At 38.7% G+C, this 13,825-nt stretch overlaps 4 protein-coding genes across 4 annotated transcripts; 2 read left to right on the top strand and 2 right to left on the bottom strand.

Annotated features, from left to right (window-relative positions):
- Positions 1-496: 496 nt before the first annotated feature.
- BDF20DRAFT_39654 (uncharacterized protein) lies at positions 497-3,613 on the bottom strand. The gene is made up of 7 exons (XM_053075362.1): positions 3,006-3,613; positions 2,747-2,933; positions 2,170-2,628; positions 1,876-1,890; positions 922-1,710; positions 785-856; positions 497-553 (listed from the first exon to the last, which is right to left on the bottom strand). The coding sequence occupies exons 1-6, from the start codon at positions 3,531-3,533 to the stop codon at positions 852-854; spliced, it is 1,983 nt and encodes a 660-aa protein (XP_052940650.1). The 5' UTR covers positions 3,534-3,613; the 3' UTR covers positions 497-553; positions 785-851.
- A 4,425-nt stretch (positions 3,614-8,038) lies between these two features.
- BDF20DRAFT_909177 (uncharacterized protein) lies at positions 8,039-8,815 on the top strand (the record flags this gene model as incomplete). The annotated part of the gene is made up of 3 exons (XM_053083558.1): positions 8,039-8,138; positions 8,218-8,477; positions 8,579-8,815. The coding sequence occupies 3 exons, from the start codon at positions 8,039-8,041 to the stop codon at positions 8,813-8,815; spliced, it is 597 nt and encodes a 198-aa protein (XP_052940651.1).
- Positions 8,816-9,836: 1,021 nt separating this feature from the next.
- On the top strand, positions 9,837-11,727 carry BDF20DRAFT_844403 (mitochondrial carrier domain-containing protein). Its single transcript, XM_053079618.1, has 3 exons — positions 9,837-10,112; positions 10,209-10,625; positions 10,742-11,727. Exons 1-3 carry the CDS (start codon positions 9,954-9,956, stop codon positions 11,573-11,575), a joined length of 1,410 nt encoding a protein of 469 aa, XP_052940652.1. The 5' UTR covers positions 9,837-9,953; the 3' UTR covers positions 11,576-11,727.
- Position 11,728: 1 nt separating this feature from the next.
- Positions 11,729-13,337, bottom strand: BDF20DRAFT_40550 (t-SNARE). Its single transcript, XM_053075382.1, has 7 exons — positions 13,046-13,337; positions 12,881-12,933; positions 12,696-12,787; positions 12,467-12,626; positions 12,297-12,397; positions 12,006-12,230; positions 11,729-11,936 (listed from the first exon to the last, which is right to left on the bottom strand). The coding sequence occupies exons 1-7, from the start codon at positions 13,204-13,206 to the stop codon at positions 11,829-11,831; spliced, it is 900 nt and encodes a 299-aa protein (XP_052940653.1). The 5' UTR covers positions 13,207-13,337; the 3' UTR covers positions 11,729-11,828.
- Between the last annotated feature and the right edge of the window lie 488 nt (positions 13,338-13,825).

The following is a 13,825-nucleotide window of genomic DNA, read 5'->3' on the forward strand; positions in this document are numbered from 1 at the left end:
CAGAAACACTAGAAAGAACCGTGTATAAAGAAAGGCTGAATCTTTATTGTAATTTACAAGTATTATATGCTACAGAGGATACTAATCTTTGTTATGAGTTGAAATAAAATAAAAAGGAACAAGAGTATTAAAAAGTATTTTTAAATATACAAAATAAAATAAAGAAAGGGTTTGTTTATAGGATATGGATATTTATGATATAATATGCTTATTCATCATCTTTGTCGTAAGCAATCTCGACATCAGTTTCGGTTGTGGCACGGTCCTAACCCTAATGGGTCTTATTAGCCTTTTCTTCTTTTTCGTTTTAGTCTTTCTTTCCACTCTCGTCATTGTCATCTTCAGGTGAGGCAGTGTCCCATTCGTTATCATTGTCCTTGCCCTTGGAAGTTACTTTGTCGTCGTCATCCTGATCATGCTTCTTTTTCTTATCCTTCTTAGGCTTTGAGAAGTTTTCTTCTTCGTCATAGTTATCCTTAGTCTTGGTTACTTCATCTTCATCTTTAGATTTAGTATAGGTTTCTTCATCGTCATCATCCTTGTCGTGCTTCTTCTTCTTATCCTTCTTAGGCTTTGAGGAGGTTTCTTCTTCGTCATAGTTATCCTTAGTCTTGGTTACTTCCTCTTCATCTTTAGATTTAGTATAGGTTTCTTCATCGTCATCATCCTTGTCGTGCTTCTTCTTCTTATCCTTCTTAGGCTTTGAGGAGTTTTCTTCTTCGTCATAGTTATCCTTAGTCTTGGTTACTTCATCTTCATCTTTAGATTTAGTATAGGTTTCTGCATCGTCATCATCCTTGTCGTGCTTCTTCTTCTTATCCTTCTTAGGCTTTGAGGAGGTTTCTTCTTCGTCATAGTTATCCTTAGTCTTGGTTACTTCCTCTTCATCCTTAGATTTAGTATAGGTTTCTTCATCGTCATCATCCTTGTCGTGCTTCTTCTTCTTATCCTTCTTAGGCTTTGAGGAGGTTTCTTCTTCGTCATAGTTATCCTTAGTCTTGGTTACTTCCTCTTCACCCTTAGATTTAGTAGAGGTTTCTTTTTCATCATAGTTATCCTTAGTCTTGGTTACTTCATCTTCATCCTTAGATTCAGTAGAAGTTTCTTCTTCGTCATCACCCTTCTGGTGCTTCTTCTTCTTATCATTCTTAAACTTGGTAGTAGTTGAGGTAAAAGGAATGGAAGTTTCTTCTCCAGCTTCTTCAGTAGTAGTAGGGGTAGCGTCTTCATCGCTATTTTCAGTCTTTGTGGACTTTACCCTAGTTTCAGTTTCAGTAGGTTCCTCTTTAGCAGTATCAGTAGTAGTAGACTTGTGTTTGTTCTTCTTGGGCTTTTTGGTCTTAGTCATAGTAATGCTTGATTCAGGTTCAGTAGTGGCCGTGGTGTTGATTTCCTTATCCTTGCCTTTACGATGTGGTGAAGTGGTGGCGGTAGGCTTTTCATCAGAAGAGGTAGCAAAAGGAAGAGGCATACGAGTTTCAGCAGAAGGAGAGGTCGAGTCCGTGACAGAAGGTTTGGCATTATCATCATCATCATCATCAGAGGGTTTCTCGGGATAACCTAAGTTAAGGGTAGTTTCACCAGCAGGATTGGTTTCTCTAGGATCATCGAGGTCATGTCCAGTTTCTCTAGAACCACCTCTGTGTCCACCACCTCTAGAACCACCTCTGTCAGGTCCACCTCTGTCAGGTCCACCTCTGTCAGGTCCACCTCTGTCAGGTCCACCTCTGTCAGGTCCACCTCTGTCAGGTCCACCTCTGTCAGGTCCACCTCTGTCAGGTCCACCTCTGTCAGGTCCACCTCTGTCAGGTCCACCTCTGTCAGGTCCACCTCTGTCAGGTCCACCTCTGTCAGGTCCACCTCTGTCAGGTCCACCTCCGTTAGGTCCACCTCCGTTAGGTCCACCACCACTAGGTCCACCACCTCTATTAGGTCCACCAAAGTCAGGTCCACCTCTGTCAGGTCCACCTCCGTTAGGTCCACCACCACTAGGTCCACCACCTCTATTAGGTCCACCAAAGTCAGGTCCACCTCTGTCAGGTCCGCCTCCTCTAGGCCCACCGAAGTCAGGCCCACCGAAGTCAGGTCCGCCTCCACTAGGTCCACCACCTCTATTAGGTCCACCAAAGTCAGGTCCACCTCCATTAGGTCCGCCTCCTCTAGGTCCACCGAAGTCAGGTCCACCTCCACTAGGTCCACCACCTCTATTAGGTCCACCAAAGTCAGGTCCACCACCTCTAGGTCCACCCAAGTTAGGACCAGCAGGGTTGGTTTCTCTAGGATCGCCTAAGTTAAGGGTAGTTTCACTAGGAGGAATGGGTTGTCCAGAGGGGGCACCAATTGCTCCGTTACCACAATCAGTTGCAGTGGGAGCAGTGGCAGGCGAACCATAGCCAGGAAGGTTGATATTAGTGGTACCAGCAGGAGGGATAGAACACCTGCTTGGTTGAGCAGTGCTGTTAACAGAAGCGCCACCAGCAATGTTATTAAAAGGGAAACAGCCTCTCTTAGCCATACATTCCTTATCGCTATAGCCCTTCAAAGCAGGAGCCTTTTGACCATTGGCAGTGTAGCCTTGTGCAATAACTTGACCTTCAAAACCCCCCTTAGAGCTTTCTGAGATAGTGCCTGTATTTGTAAGAAAAAGAAAATAAAACAGTAAGTACCATTGAGCTTGCTTTTTTTTTTTTCCTTTTGCTACAACGTAATGCCTATATGTATATTTAAAAGCAAACTGGCAACGTACCGCGAGGAGCAAAAAAGAGGCCGGGAATATACTTTTCAGTTTCTCGGTTGACCAAGAAGGTACCGTTAGCCAAGTAGTTACCCTTATCATCAACAGGATAAGCGTGGTAGATGACATTACAACCTTGAAGGCCAGCACCTGGATCAGCACCATCCAAAGTAAGAGTAGTGCCGGTAGTGACAGGAATCTAAGGAGCAAAGTCGTTGGAGGATGTTAATAAAGTGCATTTCATACGAGTAGTCACTAGTTGAAAACGTACATTGATTATGACAGGCTTATCGGAAGGAATAACACCTTTAGGTCCGTTGTAATTTTTACCACGAATCATACTATCAGGGTTAGAGGCTTGGTTAGAGGGGACACCACAGTTACCAGCAGTATTACAAGAATCGAACTTGATGGAAGTGAAGGGAGCATTTTCACTGCCACTGACAGGCTTCAAGTTACCATCCTTATCCATCACCATATTAGGGTTTTGTTTAGCCAAGAAATCAGAGGCCTTCATAGCATTTTCACTAAGCTTCCTAAAGTCCAAACCACCATTGTCCTTGAGATCAACAGTACAGGGCATATGATTAGCCGTGATACCAACGCCACCTTTGGCAAGGTATGTGTTACCCTTGACGGAAACGTTCTTAGCATTGGAATTACCATCAATAACTAAACCATAATCTTGATAAGGGTTCTTCTTGTCTTCATCAGGACTACAGATCTTATCGTCAGCATCTGTATTGATCTGGAAGTCTTGACCGTAGAAGTTACCACCAACGGCCAGAGGGCCGTCCATGTCGCCACCAGGAACACGAACATCATAATCACCAAGAAAGATACCTTGGAAATGGTTAAGCTATGATGTACATTTAGAGTCGGAAAAAAGAATAGAATATTTAGCTGAATTGCTTCCTTTTCGGTTTGCAGCGTTAAAAAAGCAGTTGAAGGTGGCTGCATTAGTAATTAAAGGAATTCTGATAACTTACAACGTTCGTAGTGCTATTATCGAATGGAAAAGGACAAGAGCTGGAGGCATTAACGTCGGTGCCATTGTTTTGTTCATCGACAAGCATATTCCTTGAGAACAAACGATGTGAATTATAGACTCTGCCGAACAAATGTCGGGCAGCATGGACTGAAGGAGCGGCTTCAACGCCACCAAGCATTAGGTGGGATAAGCCCAGCAAAGCGATGGAGGATAAAATAAAGCTACTTTGCACCATCCTTAAATTTTAAAGATATTAAGAAAGATGACTCTCAAGTAGTTATCGTCAAAGAGAAAGAAGTGAAAAAAGGAAGAGTGAAGAGTGTTTTTTGGAGGACCAAGATACATCTCTCGACTGTTTATATACGAAAAGTCTAAAACGAAAGTGGTGTTGCTTTACAGTTCGCTGCTGCTGCTGCTGCTTCGGTTGTTTAATATGAATAAACTCTTGGGGGTGTTTCTCTTTTATTCCTTCGCTTTTTGGTCTTATCGATTAAGGCTTCTATTGTCGAAAAACCGCACATTTGTTTAAACCCAAAAGTTGAAAAAAAAAAATATAGGTAAAGTGCGGGTGGTTATCCCTTCTGCTTTTGTAGCGGTGAATCAAAATTTTTCCAACTTAACATGTCGTAAAAAAGAGGAAAAACGAAAATACTGTAAAATGCTGAACCATAATAGACTTTTCCGTCAAGATAGATTGAATTTACGTTGGTCAATAGCTTTTTCTATGATAGTGTCCCTATTTATTATGCATATGTTGGTGGAATATATTTCCATTCTGACGCCTCTGGCCATTCACGTCCATTAGACGCGTCTTTTTTTCTGTTCAAATAATTATAGGCTGAAACTGCAGCAGTGGAATTGAATGACAGCAGCAAAAAAAGTTTGTTGAGCACGTACCTTCTAAACTTTTCCATCTGCAGACTTTTAGAGTTCGGTGCGTCTGTGCAGCTTTGTGCTTTTATTGAGCAGCCTATAAATAGAAAATTGTTTAATAACAAGGCAAGAGAATGCAAACCTTATGGAAATATGCCTTATTGTTTGTTTCATTGCAGCGATCCACGTACGTTTTTTAAAAAGTCCATAGAGAGTCAACAATTGTCATATCATTTGCCATTTCTTGGGGAACGATGATGAAGGCTTTACTAAAATGTTAGCACTATATCCAGACCCTTCAAAAGATGAGAAACAGTGATGAGTAAACTATTCGGTAATGATTGCCTCGATTATCTGATGATGCGGATCAAACGCAGGAATAACGTTGTGAACTGAGATTAATTTCTTCCCTTTCGGCAACATGTTTTTAGGAATTTCATATGATGTCTGCTTTCATGCATTCCCCTTCTATTTTCATATTGTTGTTCATTATGATGGTAAGCGGCAAGAGTGCACTTCAGAATATAACTTAATTAGCACTACATCAACCTATCGCATGTTGGAGCTTACAAGTTTCGACATTATGAAGCATAATAACGGTTAGCGTGTGTAAAAATGCATAACCCTTATACGACGGAAATTCTATGCCAAGCAGATCACGGCACTATTATCTAAGAAACATTGTCTGCTATTTAATTTTGTTCGCTGTAATTCTGTGTGTTTGTCGGACGTGTTCCAACTCTTTTTAAGAAAAAGTAGCATAGAAACATTTCCAGATTGCAGGTTTTTCGTCCTTTTAGATCGGAATTTCATATTTAAAAAGTTTTTTGTCTAAACGGATCAAAGATCAAATGCCTCTTCCTTCATTCCTATGTGCCATTTTCGTTGTTTGAAAGTTTATAGATTAGATAAGGTAAAGGAGAATGACTAATACAAGAAGGAAACCTTCCTACTAGCCTACGATAAGGCGTTTACATCTTATGGAGAGATTGAAACACGCATTTTTGAAACACGCTTTCAGGATTCTTTAGGGAACTAATGATCATGTCCATCAGTTTCAGGCTATATTTACTACTAGTGTCGATCAGTCCAAAATGCTAAAGAATCTTATCAGATGCACCGTTATCTACCTCGAGTCAAATGTGAGCGGCGAATCATCTATTCGTAATGAAACGCTTCTCAAACCGGAAAATACATACGTGTGTTGAAAAGTTTAAAGTAATAGGTGGCTTGATACTTGTTGTACACTCGAGGAAGCGTTCAGTTCTCTGTTATTGTATATCAGAAAACATGCCATCTATTTTATTTTCTGGCACTACGAGCACAACATCCAAAAAAAAGGGACCTATGCTTACAAATCACATGGGAGATCGGAATCGCTGGGTTAGTTGATATTACTAAAAGATTTCAGTGCATCGCTCCAACTTGCAGCATCTTACTAACCATTGGAAAAAGCATAGGTATAATGGGTCATCAGTTATCTGTTGATCATTGAGACTAATGCCATTTCCTAGTAATTATTTCAACAGGTCAGAAGTAAACTGCTCAATTCTATCGCGATTAGCAGACTATGGGTCTTAGGTTGACTACTTTTGTTCGTTCAATATACAAACAATCAAATGTTGTGAGTTCACAGTCTTTAAGTCGTTTTGAGGGATTTATTGTTACTACCGTACATTGTTCTATAATGCGTTACTTTAAGTCCGTTTGCGTATTGCCACAACACTTGGATCTTTACTTTCTATACTTGAACATATTCAGTTTAAGCGATCCCAACCCTAACTAGCCCCCTCCCTCTCCCTCATTCCCTGACAGCAGGAGTAAGTATATTTTCCTAGCATTTCACTTAATGAGTATTGTTCAGTCTTCAACTTTTTTGTAAACAGCACTGATTTTAGTGTCAATTTGATGACTATTAAACCGATACGATATTCTGATACGTAAATAAACAAGTTTCTTAATTGCTAAATACATTGTATAAAACTATTTCTGCGCTGGTGCATATTCTTTTTTTTTTTTTTTTTTAAAAAAAAAAAAAAAACGAGCAAAAAGATTTTATGGTTGGATATATGAAAAGACATATGTATTTGTATATCATGTGCAGCAGAGCTTTAGACAGGGATAATTCTGCAATCACTTATTAACACAAACGACATAAGATTACAGCTACAGCTTTCACAAAAGGCAACGAATGTCAGGATATTTTTAAGCTTGACTGCGAGAGGCGATCCACACAATTTGCTAGCTTATTGGAATATGATCCTATTGCCTTGCACCTCTTTTGCAACTCATTGGAGAATCCGATAACATTGCCTTCCCTGCTTCATGAAGATGACCTGCATAACGCGTTTATGCAGCTTCCTCTCACCTTGCAATCCACACATCCCAGTTGACATGTGTGCTGCAACGGCACACAGATGACTTTAAAATTACTCCTGCTGCACAAATATCCGGAAGCGCAATTAGTGATCATCAGCCAGTCACTGCTGACAAAGCTGTGGAGCACCTCAAGCAATTAGTACGTAAGTCATGGCTGCCCAGCCTACTCAGCAATATGGGTGATTATGTGGAACCCGTTGAAGATCTTCAAAGTGCTTGAATTATGATTTTCGAAGACGGCCTTCCCTCTTGCAAGCAGTTGCAGGCTCAATCGTTGTTGGCAAGGGTGTGATTCTTATTTTGGTCGCTGAGGCCTGTGGTCGTGCCAAATCAATTGATGTCCATGCAGAAACAAACTTTAAATCATTTCCCCTACTTACCAACTCGACAGTATATCATTCATCTTTATGCGCGGGTAATTTTGAAGAGGCTTACCGTATTTGGGGGGTAGATGATATACAGATATTAAAGATTATAATTCACTTTATGAAGGATAAAGATGAACTATACACTATTGCAAACCAGAAATAATTAGAAACTGCATAAACTCTAATATATGAGTACCGTGAATTAAGTGTTGTGTTTTGTTGACAGCATCTTATGAGATGTGGAGAAGTCGTATACAGATTATACAAGATCCTCACACCTCATTACTGCTGAAATAATATAAAGTAGAGGAGGAAACGAATATAGAATACGTGATGATCCTTATACGAGATTAGCTACCTCGTACAAGGCTGAACAGGCTGTCATTTAGGTTATATTTAACTATAATACGTTACTGTATGACATAGGATATATAGTAGAATTAATATATGGACATGCAGGATATATTGATTTAACACCAAGGTACAATAGGTTATAAGTACCATTCTCTGCCTTTAGCATAAATGATGATTACAAGATAATAGGCTGTTATCATCGTTTACAATAACTGTTCACTCAACTCAAACACCACGCACGAATACTATTCTCCTAATCAATACTATTTTCCTGCAAGCAGTGTTGCGTAATAGTCAGCACGGGAAAAATGATTAGTTGCATGATCACTAGATCAAGCCATGGATAGGTTTACAAGTCCACCCGCTCCGGATAGATGCGTAAGCTCCTCAAGGGAGAATTCTATTCTTTTACGGTTCAGAAGACGTACGTCTTCTTTGAGTAGGATAACTCAGCTGTCAGTAGATATTTTCCTTAAGCTTTTTATTGTTTTAATTAAGTGATATTTAACTCTTACAAGTCGTCAAATACCTCAAGGCTGATGGGAGTGCCATCCAAGATAAACTGAAGATTGGTAGCAAGTATATGAACATTTTATCTGTGAATTTACATCACGACCACCGCGTGGACATTGAGCCATCAACTTCAGCTTCCATCAACTCCATACAACCTAGTTCTACCAGAATATTTTACCGACAGGATTGTGTCAAAGAGTTCTCTGAAGCTTTCAATAATCAGTCATACGCATTTCATTCTGTATCCATCTCATCCTTACGCCAAGTAAGTACTGGATATGACGATTGCAGCACTTTTGCTTCTTGGCGTGCCGCAATTGATGAAATTGATTGCGATTGCCTCATCCCGACTACTGTTTCACATAGTGCGATATGCCGCATAATGAGGGTACCTCCAATATTTCAACAGAAAAAATTGCATCACGGTTTGTGCAAGCGCTGGCTATAGCACATCTAAATAATACCCCAACGCCTGATTTCTCCACAGCATTTGCCACTTTTCGTGCTGCAGCCAAGGTACGTAAAATCAGCTTCAAGGATATCAGCAAGGATTGGGGTACTCTTGCGACCTTTGTCACAACGCTCGAAAAGAAGTTGATTTAGCATGCTGATTTGCAAGCATTGACAGTTGCAATGAAGGAAGACTTCAGTTGCATTACAAGGATCATTGCAAATAGACTATTGGACAGCAACATCAAAGTGAAGGAAAACGTCATCAAGTGTCTTGTGGAGCTTTTTGGTGCCGACTTATCTCAATCCTCAATATCCTCCTTACCGTTACTTTTGTTGCCCCTTCTTTCTCTCCTGGGAGTCGAGATTTCAAGAAATAAAGAACAAGGAAAGTGTCTTGCAGAATATTGCCAGAACATAATCCACTATCCTTTCATTTGTTTCGTACCGTATACAGTTCGATTAAATGGTACATAAGCCATATACATTGATATTACAATCAAGAATGATATGATTATTGTTCCTAAGACCTGCTTTCTAAGTTTGACATAATGATCTGGTTCTAATCCTTTATAATGCAGCTTAATATAAATATGTTTATGTCTTGGATCTCAGTGAATGAAAAGTCAACTTTTTATCGGCATTTCAGTCTGATTGCTTTTATATTGTTTCTATTAATTTCTTTAGCATATATTCGTAGCAACCTTTCACCTGCAAATATTACCGAAGGCACAGTACGGAAAAACTTGAGGTGCGTCAATTGCAGATGACCGCTGGTGTGCTTTCAAAAGCAAGTTGAAAAGGAACAAATAAGAAAACCAAATCATATATGTTTTTTATCTGCAATTAATGTCACTGGTTTAGTTTTCCGTCGTTCGAACAAAAAATCCAGAACAGGTACGAAAGTCTACTTTACTGCCTTTATTCCTTTCTATGTAAAAGATGCATGCACTTTTCTATCATAGATTTTCTTCTTGAAGCAATGTAAAATTGTAATCCTTTCTGACTCTAAGCAGAGTAAGAGCTAAAGTATATAGATCGCTTTTTCTCATTGGACAAGTTTATCTGTCCCTGTAATTTCAATCAGTCAAAGCCTGACAGTCGGAAATGGCAAAAAGGTGAACATTAAAAAATACCCTTTACAGGCATATTCGGTATTTTCTTCTTCTTTCCTGCTTACCCCACATTTTTTTTTAGATACCCGTAACCTTTTCCTAAACTTTTCTCCAAACAATACCCTCCTACCTTCTTCGTACAATCATCACTTAAGACTTTTGATGGTGGAAAAAATATGGAGAACACAACACTTAATTATACACAACAGAGTATGAAACAGTTATCTCTAAACACATTAGATCAAGGTCAGAACTATCGTGGAACTACCGTTTCATATGTTACCCTCACAAATAATTATCCTTTACGCACAACGTTTACAGCTTTAGATACAAAGGTAAGGCGTATTAGTCGTATAAAATCATATTGAAGTACTACAAAAATTTTGGGTTAATCCTGTTGCTCACAGAATATGAATCCTAACCAAATATAGGAAAATTTTATAGAAGATGAAAACAACGATAGAACCCTGATCCAACCTTCTCATGATTCGACACTGGCGAATAATCAAGATAATCTTCTGCTTTCAGCCATAGCATTCAATGTTGTTGAAGAAACTGAACAGGATCATCATCTCCACGCTCGTCATGTCATCAACAATATGAACAGCAATAGCAGCCCCTCGGAACAGTTCGGAAAAGTCATGAATATCTTCATCAGTCATCAATCCAACAAAAATAATGCTTCTTCTATAACAGCCGACAATGTTACGAATACTAAAATCTCTCCCCTAGAGGAAGAAAAGCTGGGTTCATCCGATACAATGAAGCATTTGATTGCAGGCGGTGTTGCAGGTGCTATTTCCAGAACGGTAGTCAGTCCAATGGAAAGAATGAAAATTCTATTTCAAGTAAGTGTAGTAAATACGTAGCGGCAACCATTTGAAAATCACATGTGAGCCTATATAAATAAAAAGTTTTCAAACTTTGACAGAAGTTTAACATCTATCTACGGAATTTGTTTTAGATACAAGGTCCTCATATGCCTGCATATACTGGTATATGGTCAACATTATCTCGAATTTGGAAAGAGGAAGGATGGAAGGGTTTTATGAAAGGCAATGGCACAAATGTAATACGCATGATTCCCTACAGTGCTTCGCAATTTGCTGCTTATGAACAATGCAAAAAGATTCTTCTCGCAACCAAAACAGAAAATAGAACAGAATTAGATACACCAAGACGTCTCATTGCTGGCGTTGTTGCAGGCACAGTGTCCGTCACTTGTACATACCCATTAGATCTAGTCAGAACGCGACTTTCCATACAATCTGCCTCCCTTTCTGTCAGTCAAAAAGGCAACAATGATCAATCACTTCATAGTCACCAACAGCACATGAAAAAACCATCAGGCATTATTTCCACCACACGATTGATATATAGAACAGAAGGAGGTTTACGTGGTCTCTATCGCGGATTATGGCCCACGACTTTGGGTGTTGCGCCCTATGTTGCGTTGAATTTTCAATGCTATGAAGTCTTGAAAGATTATCTTATACCTGCTGATACTCCCAGTAATGGCGGTCTTTACAAGCTATTCTGCGGCGCTTTGGCAGGCTCCATTGCACAAACAATCATTTATCCTTTAGACGTACTCCGTCGAAGATTCCAAGTAGTAGGAATGAGTCATGCTGAATATCAGTATAACGGTACTTGGCATGCCTTGACAACAATGGCCAAAAAGGAAGGCGTTCGTTCGCTGTACAAAGGGCTCGTGCCCAACTATTTAAAAGTAGCACCGGCAATGGGAGTTACGTTTTACTCTTATGAATTATGCAAAGAACTTATGCATGCCAAATAGTATTTACACAGTGATGGAGTCTATCGCTTCCTGTAGAATAATGTTATTTTATACGTCTCAAATTAATCTCACTTTTAGACCTACTTATTCCTTTTACAAGGTGAAAAGAAATTCAAGACAATATAGATTGAATAAACTATCTAAACATTTGTTTTAACGTGATATCAATGATAAATATCTATATAAACGGGAATATTATTATGCGTTATACTTATGTTACATGGGGCTTTATGGTACAAAACAAGATCTTGGTCTAACGTCTTCTGATTTTTATGATCAAGATAAATACTAAAAGCATGATAATCAAAATCAGTAGTAGCATAAGCATACGCTTTCTAGTTTTGTTTTGGTATTTCGATGCCTGTAAAAGGGTTGTAAGTCATTAATACTTCAATATCTGCATTCGTAATATCAATTTACAGGCTTTTACCTTATCCAATTGTATCACAGCATCTTTCACTTGAACATTGGTTTGCTCAATATTGAAATCAATTCTATCCAGCATAGAACCTTGATCAATTACCATTTCCTGTAAGTCTCTGAATATCTCTGCTAATTGGTGTATTGATTTGGCGATCTGATTGATTTCATTCTCTCTTTGACTAATCGTAAATTCGGACGATTCTAGTACTGCTAACTGAGATTCTGTGAAGCCCTAGATGAATACACTTGAGTTCAAGGGATTACTCCTCTCAACTATAATATAACTATCGCATATTACCACTTGCGTATCCTCGTCTAAGAGTAATTCAGCTGCCTCGCTGCTCAAATCCGGTTCTAATCCTAGAATATCTGCTTTTCGATTCTCTTGGCTCTGCAGTTCTACATACACAGCGGACATTATTAGTCTTTCGATGTAATCAAGCTTTAACGATATCTTTTTTCCTTTACTTTTCAAATAAGATGACTGTTGCTTTCTGAATTTGGAGGACACATCTTGTACTTTCGTAGCTAGACTTGTTTTGATATTTCTTGCTAATTTATCCTCTTGATCTGAACTCGTTCTCCCGACCCTTATTTGTTGTATCTCTCTTTTTATACGATAGAATTCCTAAATGAATAAGATTATTCAATTTAACCAAAAGTAAAGCTTTCTGAAGTCTAAGATGCATCTGGTTACATTTGTAATTTCCTGTGTCAGTGACTCAATGGCTGCCTCATCAGAAGACCGATCGTCAAAGCCTGGCAGTAAATGTTTTCTATGCATTCCTTCTAATTTTGTTACTACAATCGTAATACAAATGTCAGAAGTATAAATATGGATGGATAAACATATCTTTTAAATTTAACCACGAGTGGTTTTACTTTTATCTTTTACTGCATCTAATGCCTCATCTACTTCATCTACAATATCTACCCTACGGTTAAAGTGCACAGTTTCAACAATTTAATAACAGTGACCTTCTCATACATCTTAGCTATGCATAGTTTGCTGATAGGCCTTCATCTTTTATAAAACTGCACAATTACCATTGTGGTGGTAGCACCGACATCTCAATCACACTGTCTGAGCTTTCTATGAGACCTTCTGTTTCTGAAGAACCTGCTGCATAACGAGCTGAAGAACTTTGTGTTCGCGCATAAGAATTTCTGAATTGAAGAAATAATAAAGTTCTGCTTCTCGTGGCCATAAATTCCGTTATAAGTATTGTCTAATATGATTGCACAAGGAATAATCTCGACAATTTACAAAAGATGGAACAAATTATATTTGAATATGATAACACAATGCAAACAAAACGAGTATAACGAGAAAAGATAGAACATGCCGGGCTTTCAATATATGGCGGCTCTAATTGAAAATGGAAGCTGGTACAGTTTTTTGCTTTAATTTGCGATAAACGTAAATTTGTTCTAGACAAATTTTTTGTTGCGATTAGAAAGAAATAAGATATAAGAAAAATTGGGGGCAGAAATCAAGTATGCTTATTGTTCCTTCTGTTTTACTGTAGATATCTAAATCTTTAGAAAAAGGATCGTGTTTGATACGGTGATGTATTTAAAACAATAGCATTCCTTGCTTTTGTAAAATGTTCGAAGATGACCTTGACCATTGATTATCGAGGTTAAGCTTTTAATGTGTCTCAAAGCAATGACTTCACATTGCCGTAACATTCCACAATTTTGGCAAGCTAAAATGCTATTCAATACAGCCCCTGCTTCTGTAAAAAGACACTTCATTACGTCTTCGTCTATTTGAAGCTGTCGCAAAAAGACACCGTTGAGACTTGCATATTGCATTAATCGTTA

This window comes from Mycotypha africana, assembly GCF_025528875.1.
Source record: "Mycotypha africana strain NRRL 2978 chromosome Unknown BDF20scaffold_1, whole genome shotgun sequence".
NCBI classification, from domain to species: domain Eukaryota; kingdom Fungi; phylum Mucoromycota; class Mucoromycetes; order Mucorales; family Mycotyphaceae; genus Mycotypha; species Mycotypha africana.